The sequence below is a fragment of the Delphinapterus leucas genome, chromosome 1 (genome assembly GCF_059928025.1).
Source record: "Delphinapterus leucas isolate spDelLeu-1000000601 "Yukka" chromosome 1, BTC_Dleu_Yukka2, whole genome shotgun sequence".
Taxonomy (NCBI): domain Eukaryota; kingdom Metazoa; phylum Chordata; class Mammalia; order Artiodactyla; family Monodontidae; genus Delphinapterus; species Delphinapterus leucas.
Genome location: NC_143129.1, coordinates 188503520 through 188518096, shown reverse-complemented (window position 1 = coordinate 188518096; position 14577 = coordinate 188503520). Strand labels below are relative to the sequence as shown.

The 14577-nt window shown below is 63.0% G+C and overlaps 1 protein-coding gene across 1 annotated transcript in view; it reads right to left on the bottom strand.

The window, feature by feature from the left end:
- MEGF6 (multiple EGF like domains 6) overlaps positions 1-13536 on the bottom strand; it is a 38861-nt gene extending 25325 nt beyond the window's left edge. The window contains exons 1-2 of the mRNA XM_089901897.1: positions 13321-13536; positions 6259-6381 (exon numbers count right to left, since the gene is read on the bottom strand). Coding sequence (XP_089758023.1) covers positions 6259-6381; positions 13321-13489 — 292 coding nt within the window. The 5' untranslated portion in view covers positions 13490-13536. The remainder of the gene's footprint in view (positions 1-6258; positions 6382-13320) is intronic.
- Positions 13537-14577: the final 1041 nt, after the last annotated feature.

Genomic DNA, 14577 nt, shown 5'->3' with positions numbered 1-14577 from the left:
ACTGACCCATGCCTGGGTGGTCCCGCAAATCAGAGCCGGGCTCAGACCTGAAGCAAAGCTGACAGCCCATCAGAAAATGGGAGACGAGGGGTTTCCATAGCCCCGAAGGGAATTAATGTTTGTGTCCCTCTAAAATTCATATGTGGACCCCTAAAATTCAACCACCGATGTGGCTGTATTTGGGGGTAGGGTAATTAAGGTTAAATGAAGTCATCAGGGTGGGGCCCTGATCAAACAGCATTTGTATCCTTATAAGAAGAGACATAAGATCTCCCTCTGTCTCTCTCTGTCTCTGTGGCCATATGAGGAGATGGCAGCTCTTACCAGGAACTGAGCTGGCTGGCACCATGATCCAGAACTGCCAGCCTCCAGAACTGTGAGAAAACAAACTGCTGTTGTAGAAGCCGCCCAGTCTGTGGTACTTGTTGCAGCAGCCTGAGCTGACTATTGCACCTTCACGTCCCAGTTTGCAAATGCCAAGGCCAGGGGACGCGTGGGTTCTAACAGAGCTGGGCTACAACTCCACTTCAACTTCCACCTCAACTTCCCTTCAACTTCAACGAGCAGGAGTTGGTCTAGCCGGGAGCCAGCTGTGAGGCACCAAGCTCTTCAAGGGGAGTGGGGCCTTTACTTGAGCAGGAAACTGGACATTCTAAAAATCAACTGTCCTACAGGGTGGAGGGCCTGCTCCATCCATGCAAGCGGTTCTCCACTCCTGGAGGTACAGGTGGCAGCACCTGGGACCTGGGCACGGATTCAGGGCTGGAGCCCAGCAACAGGTGCGTATGAGTGCCATGGAGGAAGCAGCAGGTGGGGGCTTGGAGAGCTGACCTCCAAGGCGGCTTCGCTGGCAAGGCCCTGGTCTCAGAGCCCGGCACGCCGGCCTGCCCGAGCTGGTCAGCCGAGTGGCTGTACCTGGCAGGCTGGTGGGGTGAGGGCAAGTATGTCGGCAGCGTGCCGAGCCCCCCAGCCCACTCTGCTCCAGCCGCCAACCCCAGCCAGCGGTTTTGGAGCAGGCTCGAGGGCGGCTTTGAGGGTTTTGTAATTACTGCCCTCGACAGGCTTGGCTTCTAGGTCCCAAGAGCCTCACACCATGTGGGGTCAGCAGCCACCTGCAGCCCTTCCTTCTAGGAAGCCCTCTGCTGGCGGCAGGGCCAGGACGGCGGGACAGGAAGCGGGTGGCCCCCTGGCTTGGCCAGGAGGGGAAACTCCCCTGGGCCCTGTCCACTCCTGCCCCCCTCGGCAGCCCACGGTTTGCCTGCTCTGCCTGCGCGTCCTGCCCCCCGCGCCCACCCTCGGGCTGGGGCCTCCGCGCTGCACGGGGACCCGGTTCACCCGCAGCGTGGATGCACTGCCCTGCCCACGAGCCAGGGGCTGGCACCGTCCCAACATCACAGGCTGGCCCCCACCAACCGCCCCTGCTCCCATCTTGCTCTCCGCTTGGTTCTGCCAAGCTCACTGACTCTAAACACCCCCCAGGCCCCGCCCGGCCGTCTGCCACTGCCCCACTTTGCCCTCGCTTCCCCGCTGGGTCTCTGCATCCAGCTGGGGTCTGGGCCGCTACCCCTGGCTTCCCCAGGTTGGGGTGTGACCCTCCCATCACCCATGGGCGCCAGCAACCTGCACTTCCGGGGGCCTGGTCTCAGGCACAGCCGTGACCTCCCAGGGTGGTCCTCAGGCAGGGCTGGCCTTCCCACTCTCCACTCGGACTCAGCGGCCCCTCGGGGGCAGGGAAGACACACTGCCTTTTAGAAGCTGCAGCCTGTTCCGGGTCTGGAGGGGACTGGAAGACATTCCCAGAACTGCATCTGTGGTTTGCAGGGATGAGCTCTGCAGACAAGCCTGGCGATCTCCGCCCCTCTGCTGCCTGCGGCTTTGGCACCCACGCCGCATGCTGTCAGCAAAGCCTCCAGGGACCAAGGCGGCCTCCCCTCCGAGGAGCCAGGGAACAACGGCCTGCAAGGCCTTGTGCAGCCCCTCACTGGGAAGACCCGGGCCTGGGGGAGTGCCTGCCCCGAGGCCACATGGCGCACCTGTGGTAAAACCCCACAGGAAGGCGGGGGCGCGGAGACCCTCCCCGTGTTGTGGACCCAGTAGGGCCCACCTAACTCCAGGGGCAGGGCACTCTGGCAGGGGCAGCCAGGTCACCAGAGGGTGCATGCTGACAGAAGAACCCTTCCCCCAGCGTCCATCCAAAGGCCCAACAGGCCTGAGGCCGAGGGGAGGAGGGGATGGGTGGAGAGCCCACCTCTTCCAGGTGGCCAGCCCGGGGCATCTCACAGGACCCTCTGCTCACTGAGCCAGTGACACCACCATGGATGTGGGCAAGCAGCCACGTCCGAGGCCAGGGTCCAGAAGGGACCCCTGGGCCGGAGGCTCTCTGGGCCAGACGAGGAGGGTTTCCCGGCACCAAGTGTTCAAGGACCGGGAGCAGGTCTCTGCGGGTTTGCCTGGGGCGCCCCGCAAGATGGCGCAGTAAAGCCAAAACGTCACTCCCAGACACCCGCCCAGCACTGCTCTCGGTAGCCCCATTTCCCACAGTTTGGGGAAGGAAAGGGGCCATGGTGAGAAGCAGGCTGGCCCAGCCCTGGGCCTCACTCGGCCCTGCCCTTCCCACCTCAGAGCCTGGTGGGGGGGGGTGGGCAAACCCAGGAGGGCACCCTGGCGATGGAGCGCCCCAGCATGCCTGGCTGCCTCTGCTTCTTTCTCTTGGGGCCAGGCTAGCCAAGGGCAGCCAGGGTGGGATGTGAGCCACTCAGGGGCCTCGGGGCTGATGGTAAAATCCTTCCTGCAAATTCTCACTTTACAAATTGAACTTTGGGGACTTCCCTGGTGGCGCAGTGGTTAAGAATTCACCTTCCAATGCAGGGGACATGGGTTCGAGCCCTGGTCCGGGAAGATCCCACATGCCGCGGAGCAACTAGGCCCATGCGCCACAAATACTGAGCCTGCGCTCTAGAGCCCGCAAGCCACAACTACTGAGGCCCAGGCGCCTAGAGCCCGTGCTCCACAACAAGAGAAGCCACCACAATGAGAAGCCTGCGCACTACAACTAGGAGTGGTCCCCGCTCGCCACAGCTGGAGAGGGCCCGCACGCAGCAACGAAGACCCAAAGCAGTCAAAAATAACAACAAAAAAAAATTTAGAAAAAAAAAGAATTGAACCTTTTTGTGTTTTATTTCCATAAGATCTTTTGCAAGGGAGGGATGCAAGAAGACTGTGCACTTCCTGTCCTCTTCCTGCCTCTGAGGCAACTTCGAAGAGTGTTTCAAGGCTCCCCTTATCTGTTTCAAGCACCCCCCCCAAGCACTACCACCTTTAAAGACTTCCCAGATCCTTGGGGTCCCATGATGTGGCACCAACCTGAGCGCTCCCAGCACAGAGAACCTTCCCACTGTACCGAGGAAGGACTGTCAACATCCCTGCGGGCACCTTCTCTACTCCTACCCTCCAGCATCTCTATAATCCTTACTCCAAGCTCTGAAGGCGGGGGGACCGCGCCTGCTCCCTGCCTGCCTGCAAAGTCCCGAGAGAGCCCACCGCACCCCTCGCCTTGTCCAGAGGATCCCAGTAGGCCCCGGGGAGGGGTCCCGAGCAGTTGTGCTCCAGCTGTGCAGTCTGCCCTGCAAGCTGGCCTGTGTGGGGGAAAGGAGGGCTGGGGAGGGGCACAGCTCCTACACTGACCTTCCCATAAATGTCTGCTGAGACCCTAGGATAGTCTGGGCTCAGAGGGTGCCACTGTGAACCACAGACAAGGCCACCAGCTCCTCCCCACGCCCTGCACCCTGGGAGTCCTGCAGAAGTGGAGAAGGCCACACCTCCCAGAGGCAGGAAGTCCAGCAGCCTGGCAGGGGCCATGCAGTGCCCTCCACGGGCCCCCACCTGGAGCCCCTCATCCGGGATCTGAGGGGCTCGGCCGCCCTACCCACCCCAGACCAGTAGGTCAGGTGCACTGCAGCCGGGGTGGGTCCCTCGGCATCCGAAAGGGGCACATTTAGGGAGAAGGGCCGGGCGCCCTTAGGGCAAATGCTTCTTGCTCTGCCTGGGAAGAAGGCACCAGGAGACCCCTAGCCGCTCTGGAAGCTTTTCAGTAGAGCCCAGGCCCCCCACAAGGAAGGCAGCCCCCAAAAGACCCAAGCCGACAAACCCACACCACTCCCAAGAGACCTGGGGACCGCCCTGCACATGTCAGCTCCCAGGAATTCCAGATATGCGGAATTCACCAACAAGTGTGCATGACTGTGTGTGGGTGCAGGGGATGCAGTGTACATTTCCCGCTGGGAGTTGCAGTCAAAAGAAAGAGAAAGTGACAGACCCAGGCCAAACACCAGCACTTCCAGCCAGGGGACGCAGGTAAGAGGCTGGTGCCCAAGGTGGGTCTCAACTGCGCCCTCTGGTGGGAGCGACCAGGAAGTGGGCGTCCGCACCCAAGAGAGCTGCAGACCTCCTGGGGCCCTGGGGCACACCACGTGGTCTGGGTGTGCAGAGTTGGGGGTGGCAGGCAGGGAGTGCGGTGAGGTCCCAGCAGCCTCTTGACAGGCTGTGCAGGCCACGCCGGGGGCCCCGAGCACAGGCATCTCCCAGGAAAGGCTCCAGGGAGGGGCTCCAGCGTAGCGAAGGGGTGGGCTGGGTTGGGGGCCAGGGGCAAGGCTGGGGAGCACCCCTCCTGGGCTTCCGGAAGCCAGCAGCTCAATGCCACTCTTAGAGGCCACCATAATCCCTCCCAAAGCCCTGAAGGGCACCCTCCCCTGTGCGTGCTGTGTACCCGTTCTGGGAGCTCAGTGAAGGCCACCCTCGGGAGAACTAGGGGGGTCTAGGGAGACAGGAAGGTGTCTCAGCCCAGGCCCCTCACCAAGGAGCCAGCAGGGGAGGGGGCAGTGGGTACCACCCAGCCCACCCTGGATCAGCCTCCAGGGACGCCCTTCTCCAAGGAGAACCTGCCCCAGAGGAAGGGAGAATGAAGGACACTTGGGGACCTGGGGGACCAGCAACTGGGGCTGCACCCTGCTGTATCTGTCCTGAAGAATATCACAACATTCCTGCATCTGTTTCCACTTTCCAGCCCAGAGAAACTTTACAGGGCAGCTGCCTCGCTCCCTGAGCGGCGGCCCAGACATATGAGAGCGCCTGTGCCGGGGAGGGCCCCCCAGGGCTGGCAAGCAGCCCTGCCACATAGCAGCAGGGCCTGCAGGAGGGGTGCTGCTCAGAGCCCGCCCGGGCCCGCTCAGGGCCTGCAGGGTGGAAAGAAGGGGCAGCCCCCCGTAGCCGGGGAGAGAGCTGGCCCGTGAGGGTGACCACTGGCCCAGCCCCCAGAGAATGGCCCCCACATGGCCTCCCAGACAGAGCGGCAGGCAGGGAGGGTGAGCCCTGTGCCCACGGGACCTGTGTCCAGAGCAGCCAGGAGAGGGGCGGGGGACGGCCCACAGCCAGATGCCCGGCCTCCACCCTCCACCCTCCATCCAGTGGGCGCCAGCGTTCCCCTTCTCTCCCTGGAGCCTCCCGTGCCGGCAGGGGCCCCCATCGAGCGCGTCCTGCATGGCAAAAAGGCCCCACAGAGGAACTGAGGGCTAACACCCCGCTTCTCGGTTACCCCTTGCCCCCCAGCCTCAGCCCCACCCCCAGGCTCCCCAAGATTGGGGTGGGGGACCTGGGCCTGGGAAGTCCAACTCTGCAGGCCAAGAGCAGCCCCATGCTGCCCCCGCCCCAGGCCGGGCCTTCCCCACCACCCAGCAGGCACCCAGTCTCCCCAGTTTGGGGCAGCACGGCCGGACCTGTGTCCCTGCCGACGGACGACCACAGCTCCTGCTGCATACGGCCCTGGAGAGGATGGTGGCCCAGGGGCTCCTGCCCGTCACAGAAGGCCCCCGGGGAAGTGGCCAGATTCAGCTGTGGCTACAGAGAGGGTGCAGCCCAGGTCACAGGGCTCAGGGTCCCAGGGTCCAGCCTCCATGGAGAGCACCAGGCCCAGAACACGCCCTTTCACCGCCTGGGCCCCAGCAACCTGGCGTGAGTGGTGCTGGCCAGGGCCCACGATGGGTGGCAAGGGCCCCTCGGCATCCCACGCTCAGCAGGACGGAGGCACTGTAACAGTGGCTGCTCTGATCAGACAGGCCCCACGGGGCCCCATCAGGCCTCTCAGCCCAGGAGTGCAGGGGGCCCGGGCCCCTCCCAGACCCCCAGAAGGGCCAGGGGATGGCTGAGGCCAGGAGCCCCGGCAGGGAGGTGGCACCGGGCCCAGGAGGCTACAGGGGTGCTTACCCAGGCAGGTCCTGCCGTCCGCGTGGAGCCGGAAGCCGGGCTTGCACTCACAGAGGTAGGAGCCTGGCGTGTTCACACACCTGTGCTGGCAGCCGCCGTTGTGCACCTGGCACTCGTCCACGTCTGCATGGGGACACGGGGCCGGGGGTCAACAGCCAGAACCCACCCAGGCCGCCCCCCTCCCCCCCGCTCTGCATTAGCCCCGGGGAGCCCAGCCTGGCCCCCCTCTCTCAGGACACTGCCCCCGCCCAGGTGTTGGGGCCCAGACCTGGGACCCTCCTTCTCAGGCCACGCTGCCTGCAACAGTGCCGAGCCCCTCACCGGCGTGCCGGAGCAGAGTGGAGACAACGCAGGCCTGTCTCCAACGTCTGACGGCCCCTGGGAGGAAGAGCCACCACCTCTGGGGCCGGCTCTGGGGAGCAGCGGGGGTCGGCCAGATCTCGGGGGACAAGCTCAGGTGGGAGGGCGCAGATCCTAGTGCCTTTGAAGACTGAACCCAGAGCACATGCTCTTTTCCAAACTCCAAATCCAGAAATGCTCTCAGGGCAGGGCTAGCTGCTCCTCGGGGGGTTCACAAGCCCAGAAGAAGAAACTGGTAACTCGGGAGATGCCCCTGCCCAGGCCTCGGGGTGGGGGAGCCTGAGTGAGGGCAGGATGGGGGGTATGCTCTGTGTTGAACAGTGTCCCCCAAATTCATGTCCATCCCCAGCCTCAGGGTGTGACCTTATCTGCAAGCAGGGTCTCTGAGACGTAATTAGTTAAGGACTGAGATAAGGTCATACTGGAGAAGGGTGGCCCCCCCATTCGGGGACACACAGGGGTCCTGGAGACACACAGGGAGACAGAGATCGGAGGGAGGCGGCCACAGCCTAGGAAGCCAGGAGCCCCCAGGAGCTGGACGAGGCAGGAGGGACCCTCCCCCGGATTTCCGAGGGAGCACGGCCCCGCCGACACTTTGGCCTCTGACTTCCAGCTTCCGGAGCATGAGAGATAAATGTCTGTTGCTAAAGCCACCTGGTCTGTGATATCTGTTTCAGCAGCTCCAGGAAACCAGTGCAGGTGGTCAGCCTGGGGTCCCTGTGCCAGCGACTCAGGAGGCCAGCACAGCGGACATCCCCCGGGCAGGACCGAGTGGAGGTCCCGGGCACTCCCCTTCCAAGACCCCTCACACCTGAAACCACCCACCACAGCGCAGCAGGCCTGTGCTCGCCTGCCCCTTCTGACGGCACTGTGCCTCAGGCCATAGGAAAGCGCTAACCGGAAGCAGACAGGGCTGGCCCAAAGGCCCGGGGGCCACCCCACTAGCTGAGCTGGAAGCTGGAGGGTGAGAAAGACCCTCCCAGGAGTGGAGGCCCAGGGGCTGCACCCCAAAGCACCGGGCCCTATGGCCTGGCCTGGGTCACCTCGGCAGGAACGCAGAGATGCCAAGACCCTTCAGGCTGCCCCTCCCCCTTCCGCCCTCCCTTCAGGCCCACGTCCACCACCCTGGACCTCCGGGGAGGCCAGGCAGGAAGGCAGGAGGCAACAGGCTGCCTCAGATACCTGTGTGCGAGGTTGACGTCAGGAGGGACCCAACTGCCCGAGAGACACAGAGAGACGGAGGGAAGAGGCCGCCTCTCGGGCAGCACAGAACTGAGTGGCCCTGGGCATGGGGACATGGGCCCACACCTGGTCCTCAGCCGGTCCACACCCCTCAGACGCCAGCCTCACCAACAGGGCAGTCAGCTTCCCAGACCAGGAAAAGGGGAGACAGACACACAGACATGCTCCGCTCCCTAGCGTCTAAGAGATAAGCATCTGGGGCACCTCTGCCCTGGCAACAGAGGCCCTGACTGCTGGCCAAGCCTCGCAGGGGAGGCCACAGTCAGCTCAAAGTGAGGGTGGAAGATTCCACTCTGCATGGCTCCGCTGGGAGAAAGTTTAGTGACTTCAGGGGCAGGTCTGCAGCTGTGTGGAAACCTGGCTTGTTCCCAGGGGCTGTGCGGAGCTGAGGTTCCTCTAATTCTGCTTAATAATCCCGAGGGTCCACGCTATTTGCTGCAACTCCACTGTCCAGCTCTCACCCGCCATCCCCACGAAACTGCCCACCTTCGAGGCTCCCGTCCTAAAGCCCCAGCCATCCGAGCACACCTTTGAAGGGTAGCGAAGGCGGCACGGCGGCCAGGCTCCTCCTGGAGGGTCGCCAGAGCCTGCCTGCCAGGCTGTGCTTCCCACGGACAGAAATCCTGACTCCAGTCCACACCCTGAGCATGTGCCTGGCCCTCCAGGAATGACCCAAGACGAACCCAGGAGGCCAGGGCCTCTGCTCCATGCACAAGCCACATCCACCCTGGGGAGACCCCCCAGAGTGCCCCCCAAGCCCCGAGGCTGCCTCAGAGAGGAGATGAGACCAAGAGAACCCCTCCTTGGAACCACGGTGACCTGAGGGGGCTTCCTCGGAACGACACCAGGATGATTGGCAGGGGGAAGGTTGAAGGCAAAGGGTTAACGGCCCTCAACAGAGCCCCAAAGAGTCTTGGGGAACAAAGGGACCCAGGGCATGGGGAGAGGTCTCAGGACCCAGGGCCCTCCTGTGGGAGAGTCAGCTGGGTGATGTGGAGGACAGTAGGAAGACCCACACCCGCTGGGCACGGCAGGACGGGCCATCCGAGGGGGCTCAGAAAGGAGACCCCATCCCCTCTGAGCTCAGATCCCTCTCTCTGCGACCCCTTCAAGGGTCCTTGAAAAGTAAAGTGACCGCACGGAGCACAGCACTGGGCATACAGTACGGGCTTAGCGAGGCTCAGGGGAAGAGGCGCCACGTGTGCCGTCCGAGGGGGTGGGTGGACGGACTGAGTCGCGGTGTGTCTCGAGTGGCCTCGCCGGGCAGGCAGGTAAAGCCACAAGAGAAAGACAGAGGGGCCGTTGTTCCCAGACGTGGCCCCAGAGGCAGGCGCGGAGAAGGCACACCAGCAGGGATGCTGGCTTTCAAACCGGCTCTCACTGGTCATCCCAGACACTGGCCTCAGAGAGCAGCTGACCGCAGAGGCACTGCACCCCCAAGCCCTCGGGCACCTAGTCGGGGGGCGAGCCCGCCCCAGGGGCTGTGTCCTTGAGCAGGACACATGGGGAGCCCGGCAGCCTGTGGGCCACAAAGACACCAAACTGATGGACACTCTGGGAAAGAAGGTGGGGGGTTGGGCAGGGGCAGGCCGCCATCGTTAGGGCCCCTCCAGCAACAGCCCTGACCGCTGGGCCCTCTCCACAATCCCACCCATGTGACCACGCTCTTACCGTCCTCCTGCTGCGAGGACGGGACATTTAGATCCGAGAGATGCTCCCAGGCTCTGCCTAAATCACACGGGCCAGCCCCTCGGCCCCCCAGGAGCCCTCCCCTCCCCCAAAGGTGCACCAACAGTGACAGGGACCGTGGCCAGCAGCAAGGTGGGAGGCCACGAGGCCCAGCCAGGGCTCCCCCTGTCCACGGTTTGCTGTCAGCCCATCTGAATATCTGGACCCAGCGGGGCAGCTCAAGGCTGAAGGATCTGAGGCCTCCCCCTTCACCTCCCTGCTCATGGGCGGGCAGGGCATTTGGGCAGACGCACTCCTGCTGGGGTCCCTCCAGCTCTGAGATCGAGGCCCCTTCATAGAAATGACTTACACTCAGAAAGCAAGGCAGGACGGAGTTACCGAAAGCCTGCCGGCCCCACTCCCAAGGCGGGCCACGTGGTGGCAGAACAGAGCTGCTCTCAGCCACCTCCAATGACCCATAGCCGCTGACCCTGTGACCGTGACTGTGGTCATGCTGTGACCCGAGGAGCACAGGCTCAGCTCTTTGAGGGTGTGGGCAGCTGGATAATGGCCCCTCAAAGAGGCCCACATGCTAATCCCTGGAACCTTACACAACAAAAGGGGCTTTGCAGGTGAGATGGGAGATTATCATGGAGTATCCAGGTGGGTCCACCGTCATCACACAGGCCTTACAAATAAGAGACAAGAAGGAAGGAGGACCCAATGCAATGGAATACTACTCAGCCATAAAAAAATAAAATAATGCCATTTACAGCAACATGGATGGACCTGGAGATTGTCATACTAAGTGAAGTAAGTCAGAGAAAGACAAATGCCGTATGATGTCACTTATATGTCACTTCTCTGTAACAGAACTTATATGTTCTGTTACAAAACAGAAACAGACTCACAGACACAGAAAACAAACTTATGGTTACCAAAGGGGCAGGGGTGGGGGGATAAATTAGGAGTTTGGGATTAGCAGATACACGCTCCCATATAGAAAACAGGTAAACAACAAGGACCTACTGTATAGCACAGGGAACTATATTCACTATGTCGTAATAACCTATAACGGAAAAGAATCTGAAAAATAATATATATATACATGTATAACTGAATCACTTTGCTGTATACCTGAAACATCGTAAATCAACTATACTTCGGTGATAAATAAAAGTATCTAAAGCCACGAAAAAGATGGAGGGCGGGGCCACAGCCAGGGATGCAGGCACCTCTAGAAGCTGGAAGAGGCAGGGAACAGATGCTCCCCGGAGCCTCCAGGAGGGACCAGCTCTGCCAGCACCTTCACGTTCACCCTTTTCAGACGTCTGACCTCCAGAACTGTAATGTACCAGACCTGGGTGATTTTAAGCCACCAGGTTGGGGTAATGTGTCCCAGCAGCCATGGGACATGAACACAGTGAATAACTATCTTAGCAGCCTCTCCAGAGTCACGGAGGCTCAGACCACCCAAGCTGGAAATCCAGGTTCCCAAAAGTCCGCTCTGCCCAGCCTGGCCTCCTGACACCCGCAGTGAGGGCCACTGTGCTCCCTGAGGGGCTGGCGGCGGTCCCCTGGGTCCCGTGATGCAGGCCTGCCCTCACCACCATGCCGCGCTGCCTCTACCTGGTGACCCCGGCAGTGGGACCGCTGCCCTGAGACCCCGGCCGAGTACTGGCCCCTTGGACTCTGAAACTACAGCAGAAAACGTACGGTCATCTGGTCTCCTTGGAGACATCGGCCCTGCTCAGCCATCCTCTGGGCCAGTCTGTGCCATTCTCCATGCCAGAGGGCACACAGCCGGCTCTCCCGGAAAGGACGGAGGGCGGCTGGTCCCCAAGGTGGCGCGGGCACCCCCAGCTGAAAGGGAGCTTGGAGGCTGTCTCCAGAGAGTCAGGGGCCGACACCCAGCCTGGGGTAAAGACACTCCACCCCGTGCAGCTCCCACCGGCACCGGGGCACTGTCTGAGAGCCCAGGGCTCTGAAGCCTTGAGACTACCTCTGGGCTACAGCGCTCTGGCCGGTGGGAGCAGGCAGGCCACGAGCAGGGCTATTTTAAGGAACAGCCAGGCCGGGGTTCAGCAGGACAGCCCCTGGGGTCTCACTGCTACCCTCAGCTCAGATGTGTGGCTGGGGATTTGGCGGCCCGGTGACGAGGACTGTGGCACACACTGGCACGCAGGGACACATCACTGTACAGACACAGGACCAGCTCCCCTGGGAGCCTGCTGGACTTCTGGTGTCTGCTGAGCTGGGTGATGGTGACAGTGCCTCGGGGAGCCCATCATGACGCTGCTGGGAACCCAGGAGACAACCTGCCCCTGCGGAGATCACCCCAAGTAGGCCCCTTCTGAAATCTCAGCCACACTTACAGGAAAATCTAAGTCCCCTGGGATTCTGCCAGAAAGCGCCGCTCGGTGGTTACCAAGTTCGGAGTCCTGCTTCCCCCCAAACATGCCGCAAGGTCCTCACCCCGGAGAGCGCATCCCATTATCCGTAGGCCCTTCTCCCGGTCCCTCCACGAGCCCAAGCAGTTCTCAGAACAGAGTGGGGGCTCCCGGCTCCCAAAGCCCAGCCCTGCCCAGCCCCACCCAGCACCAGGCCCTTGGATGTCACACAGTTTCACAGCGTTTAGTACCACCAGTGGCGGAGTGACAGTGTCGCTTTGCCTGAGCCACCCAGTGGGAGGACTGCTTCCCCTGTGGGGATGGGGTCTGGGCCCCTGCTGGCCGAGTGGCAAAGCTAGGGGAAGCAGGGGCCTTTGTCACAGTCCAGCTCTGCAGCTCAGTGACCTGTCTGTCCTCTGGCAGAGAGTGGTACAGGCCGGCCCAGAGGACAGCTGAGCGGGGCTGACATCTCCAAGGAGACCAGATGCCCCGTACAGAGCCACACTCAGGGGCCAGTGAGGGCCTGGAGGGGAGCCCAATCCTGGCCCCGCTTTTCTTTAAAAGAGCCCCGCTCTGGACCTGCCTGGTCCTGCTGGCCAGATGGCCATGGCCCAGGTACAGTCCTGAGGCTTCAGAGCCCCGGCGCAGGTGGCAGGTGTGGTGGCCAGGCCTCAGGCTGCACGGGGAGACGCAGCCTTGCCCCAAGCTGGGTGTCCTCCAGAGCATCTCAAGTGATGACTCACTGCACACCACACCCCACCTCGCATCTGAGGTTGCCAGACTGCAAACTCCATGGACCCCATGGACACTCCCAGGAGCTCCTGCAGGAGGCTGGCCCAGCATGGGTACCAGATCTGAACTGCAGGGAGAGGCAGGATGGACCAGGACAGGGGTGCAGCCGCTTCCCGTGGGCTGCTGACCCTGCATGCTCCCAGCTGACCCTGCAGCCCACTGGGCTGACCATGCTCCCAAGCCTTGGGGTGAGGTGACAGGACGTCACCTGCCACACCCACACACACTCCCCCAAGGGGCCTAGGCTCTGAGCACCCTGGAAAGGGAAACCCAAGGGCCTCTCTCTTGAGCCTACCCTACTCTCCTGCTTAACCCCCAGAGCTGCCAGCGCCATGGGGGAGTGCAGCCCCTGTGCCCACCAGCAAAGGCAGGGAGATGTTTCTCCTCCCTCTGGTCAAGAGACCGATCTGCTGTCAGCTGCCCCCGCAGCCAGGCCAGAGAAGGGACAGGAATGTCGGAAGACTCAGGACACAGGGGGCCCTGTCCCAGCCCCATTCCCTCCAGCCGCGCTGTCAGCCGCCCCGGGGCGCAAACTTTAAAGAGGAAACAAAAGCAGTGCCCTCGGATCAGAGCGGGTCCCGTCCGCCCGCGCAGAGCCCGCCGCGCCCACCTGGCCTCCGGTCAGCTGCGCTCACGGGGTAGCCGGCCTGGCCCAGGTGGCACGGGTAGCAGCCCCTCCACAGGTAGCGGTAGTGCGTGCCCGCGACGCGCGCCAGGCCCCCCAGCAGCCCGAGGCACCAGAGCGCCGCCAACCCGCCGCGGCCCCGGGGCGCCTCCATGGCCAGTCCGCTCCCTCGCGGCGCCGGACGGCACGCGCCCCCTGCTCTCTGCTCCCCGCGCCGCTCCGCGGGCGCCTCTGGTGCCGCTGGAGCCGCTGTGGGCCGGCGCGCCCCGCCCCTCGCCTTTCTGTTCCCGGCTTTCCCTCCGCCCCCCGCCCCTCGCAGGTAAAGGCCAAATCCCCGCTGCCGCCAGGCCCCGCCCCGCTCCGCTCCCGCCCCACGGGCCTCGCCGGTCCCCTGCGCACCGCCCACCCGCCCCGCGCATTCCTACGCGCTCGCTCACGCACCCACCCGGACACACACCCTGACCCATCCACAAGCGCACGCAGCCCCACGTGGACACGCGGACACGTGCACTGGCAGACCCATGTGTGCAACATGCACACGAGACACACAGAAGCCTGCACAGACGTGCACAGGCACATACATGCACACAGGCGCTCGCACGGACCGGGTCCCTGCAACAACACGTGAAAGAACCCAAAGCACAGATGGAGGCCACCTGGCGAGGCCTGGGGCCCTGCAGAGGCAGCTTGATGGAGTTGAGCTCGCAAAGTTTGGGGAGAGTGGGGCGTGGAGGCACTGAGGCCACACAACCGTACTGGAAACCCTGGGGGTGTAGACTCCTGCAGCCCCCAAGCCCAGTGTCCAGCACCCGGTACTGCCATGCCCTCCACTGGACCAGGGCCGGTACCAGAGGGAGCCTGGGCAAGGGGGCCACTGCACCCCTACGGCAGATAGGGCAGGGCCTGAGCCCCAGGTGTCAGGCTGCACCAGAGCCCTGGACCCCTCTTCGCTCAGGGGCACGGCCTGAGGTCCCAGATGTGTCTGAAGCAGCCCTGCCCAAGTTTGGTGGGGTCACAGCGGCTGTGCATCCAAGCGCCCTGTGCATTCGGGCCTGACGGGAGCTTGGCCCCCAGCTCCTCTTCTCGGCCAGCCCTGTGCTGACCCCCGATGGCTCCCCCATGGCACCCCGCCTAACCCAGCCCTCCATCTCCCCAGACAGTGTTGGCTATCGTTCTGCACAGCCCACCTGTGGGCAGGGTTCACGGCAGCGACCTGGAGCTCACGGGAGAGAGGCACCATCT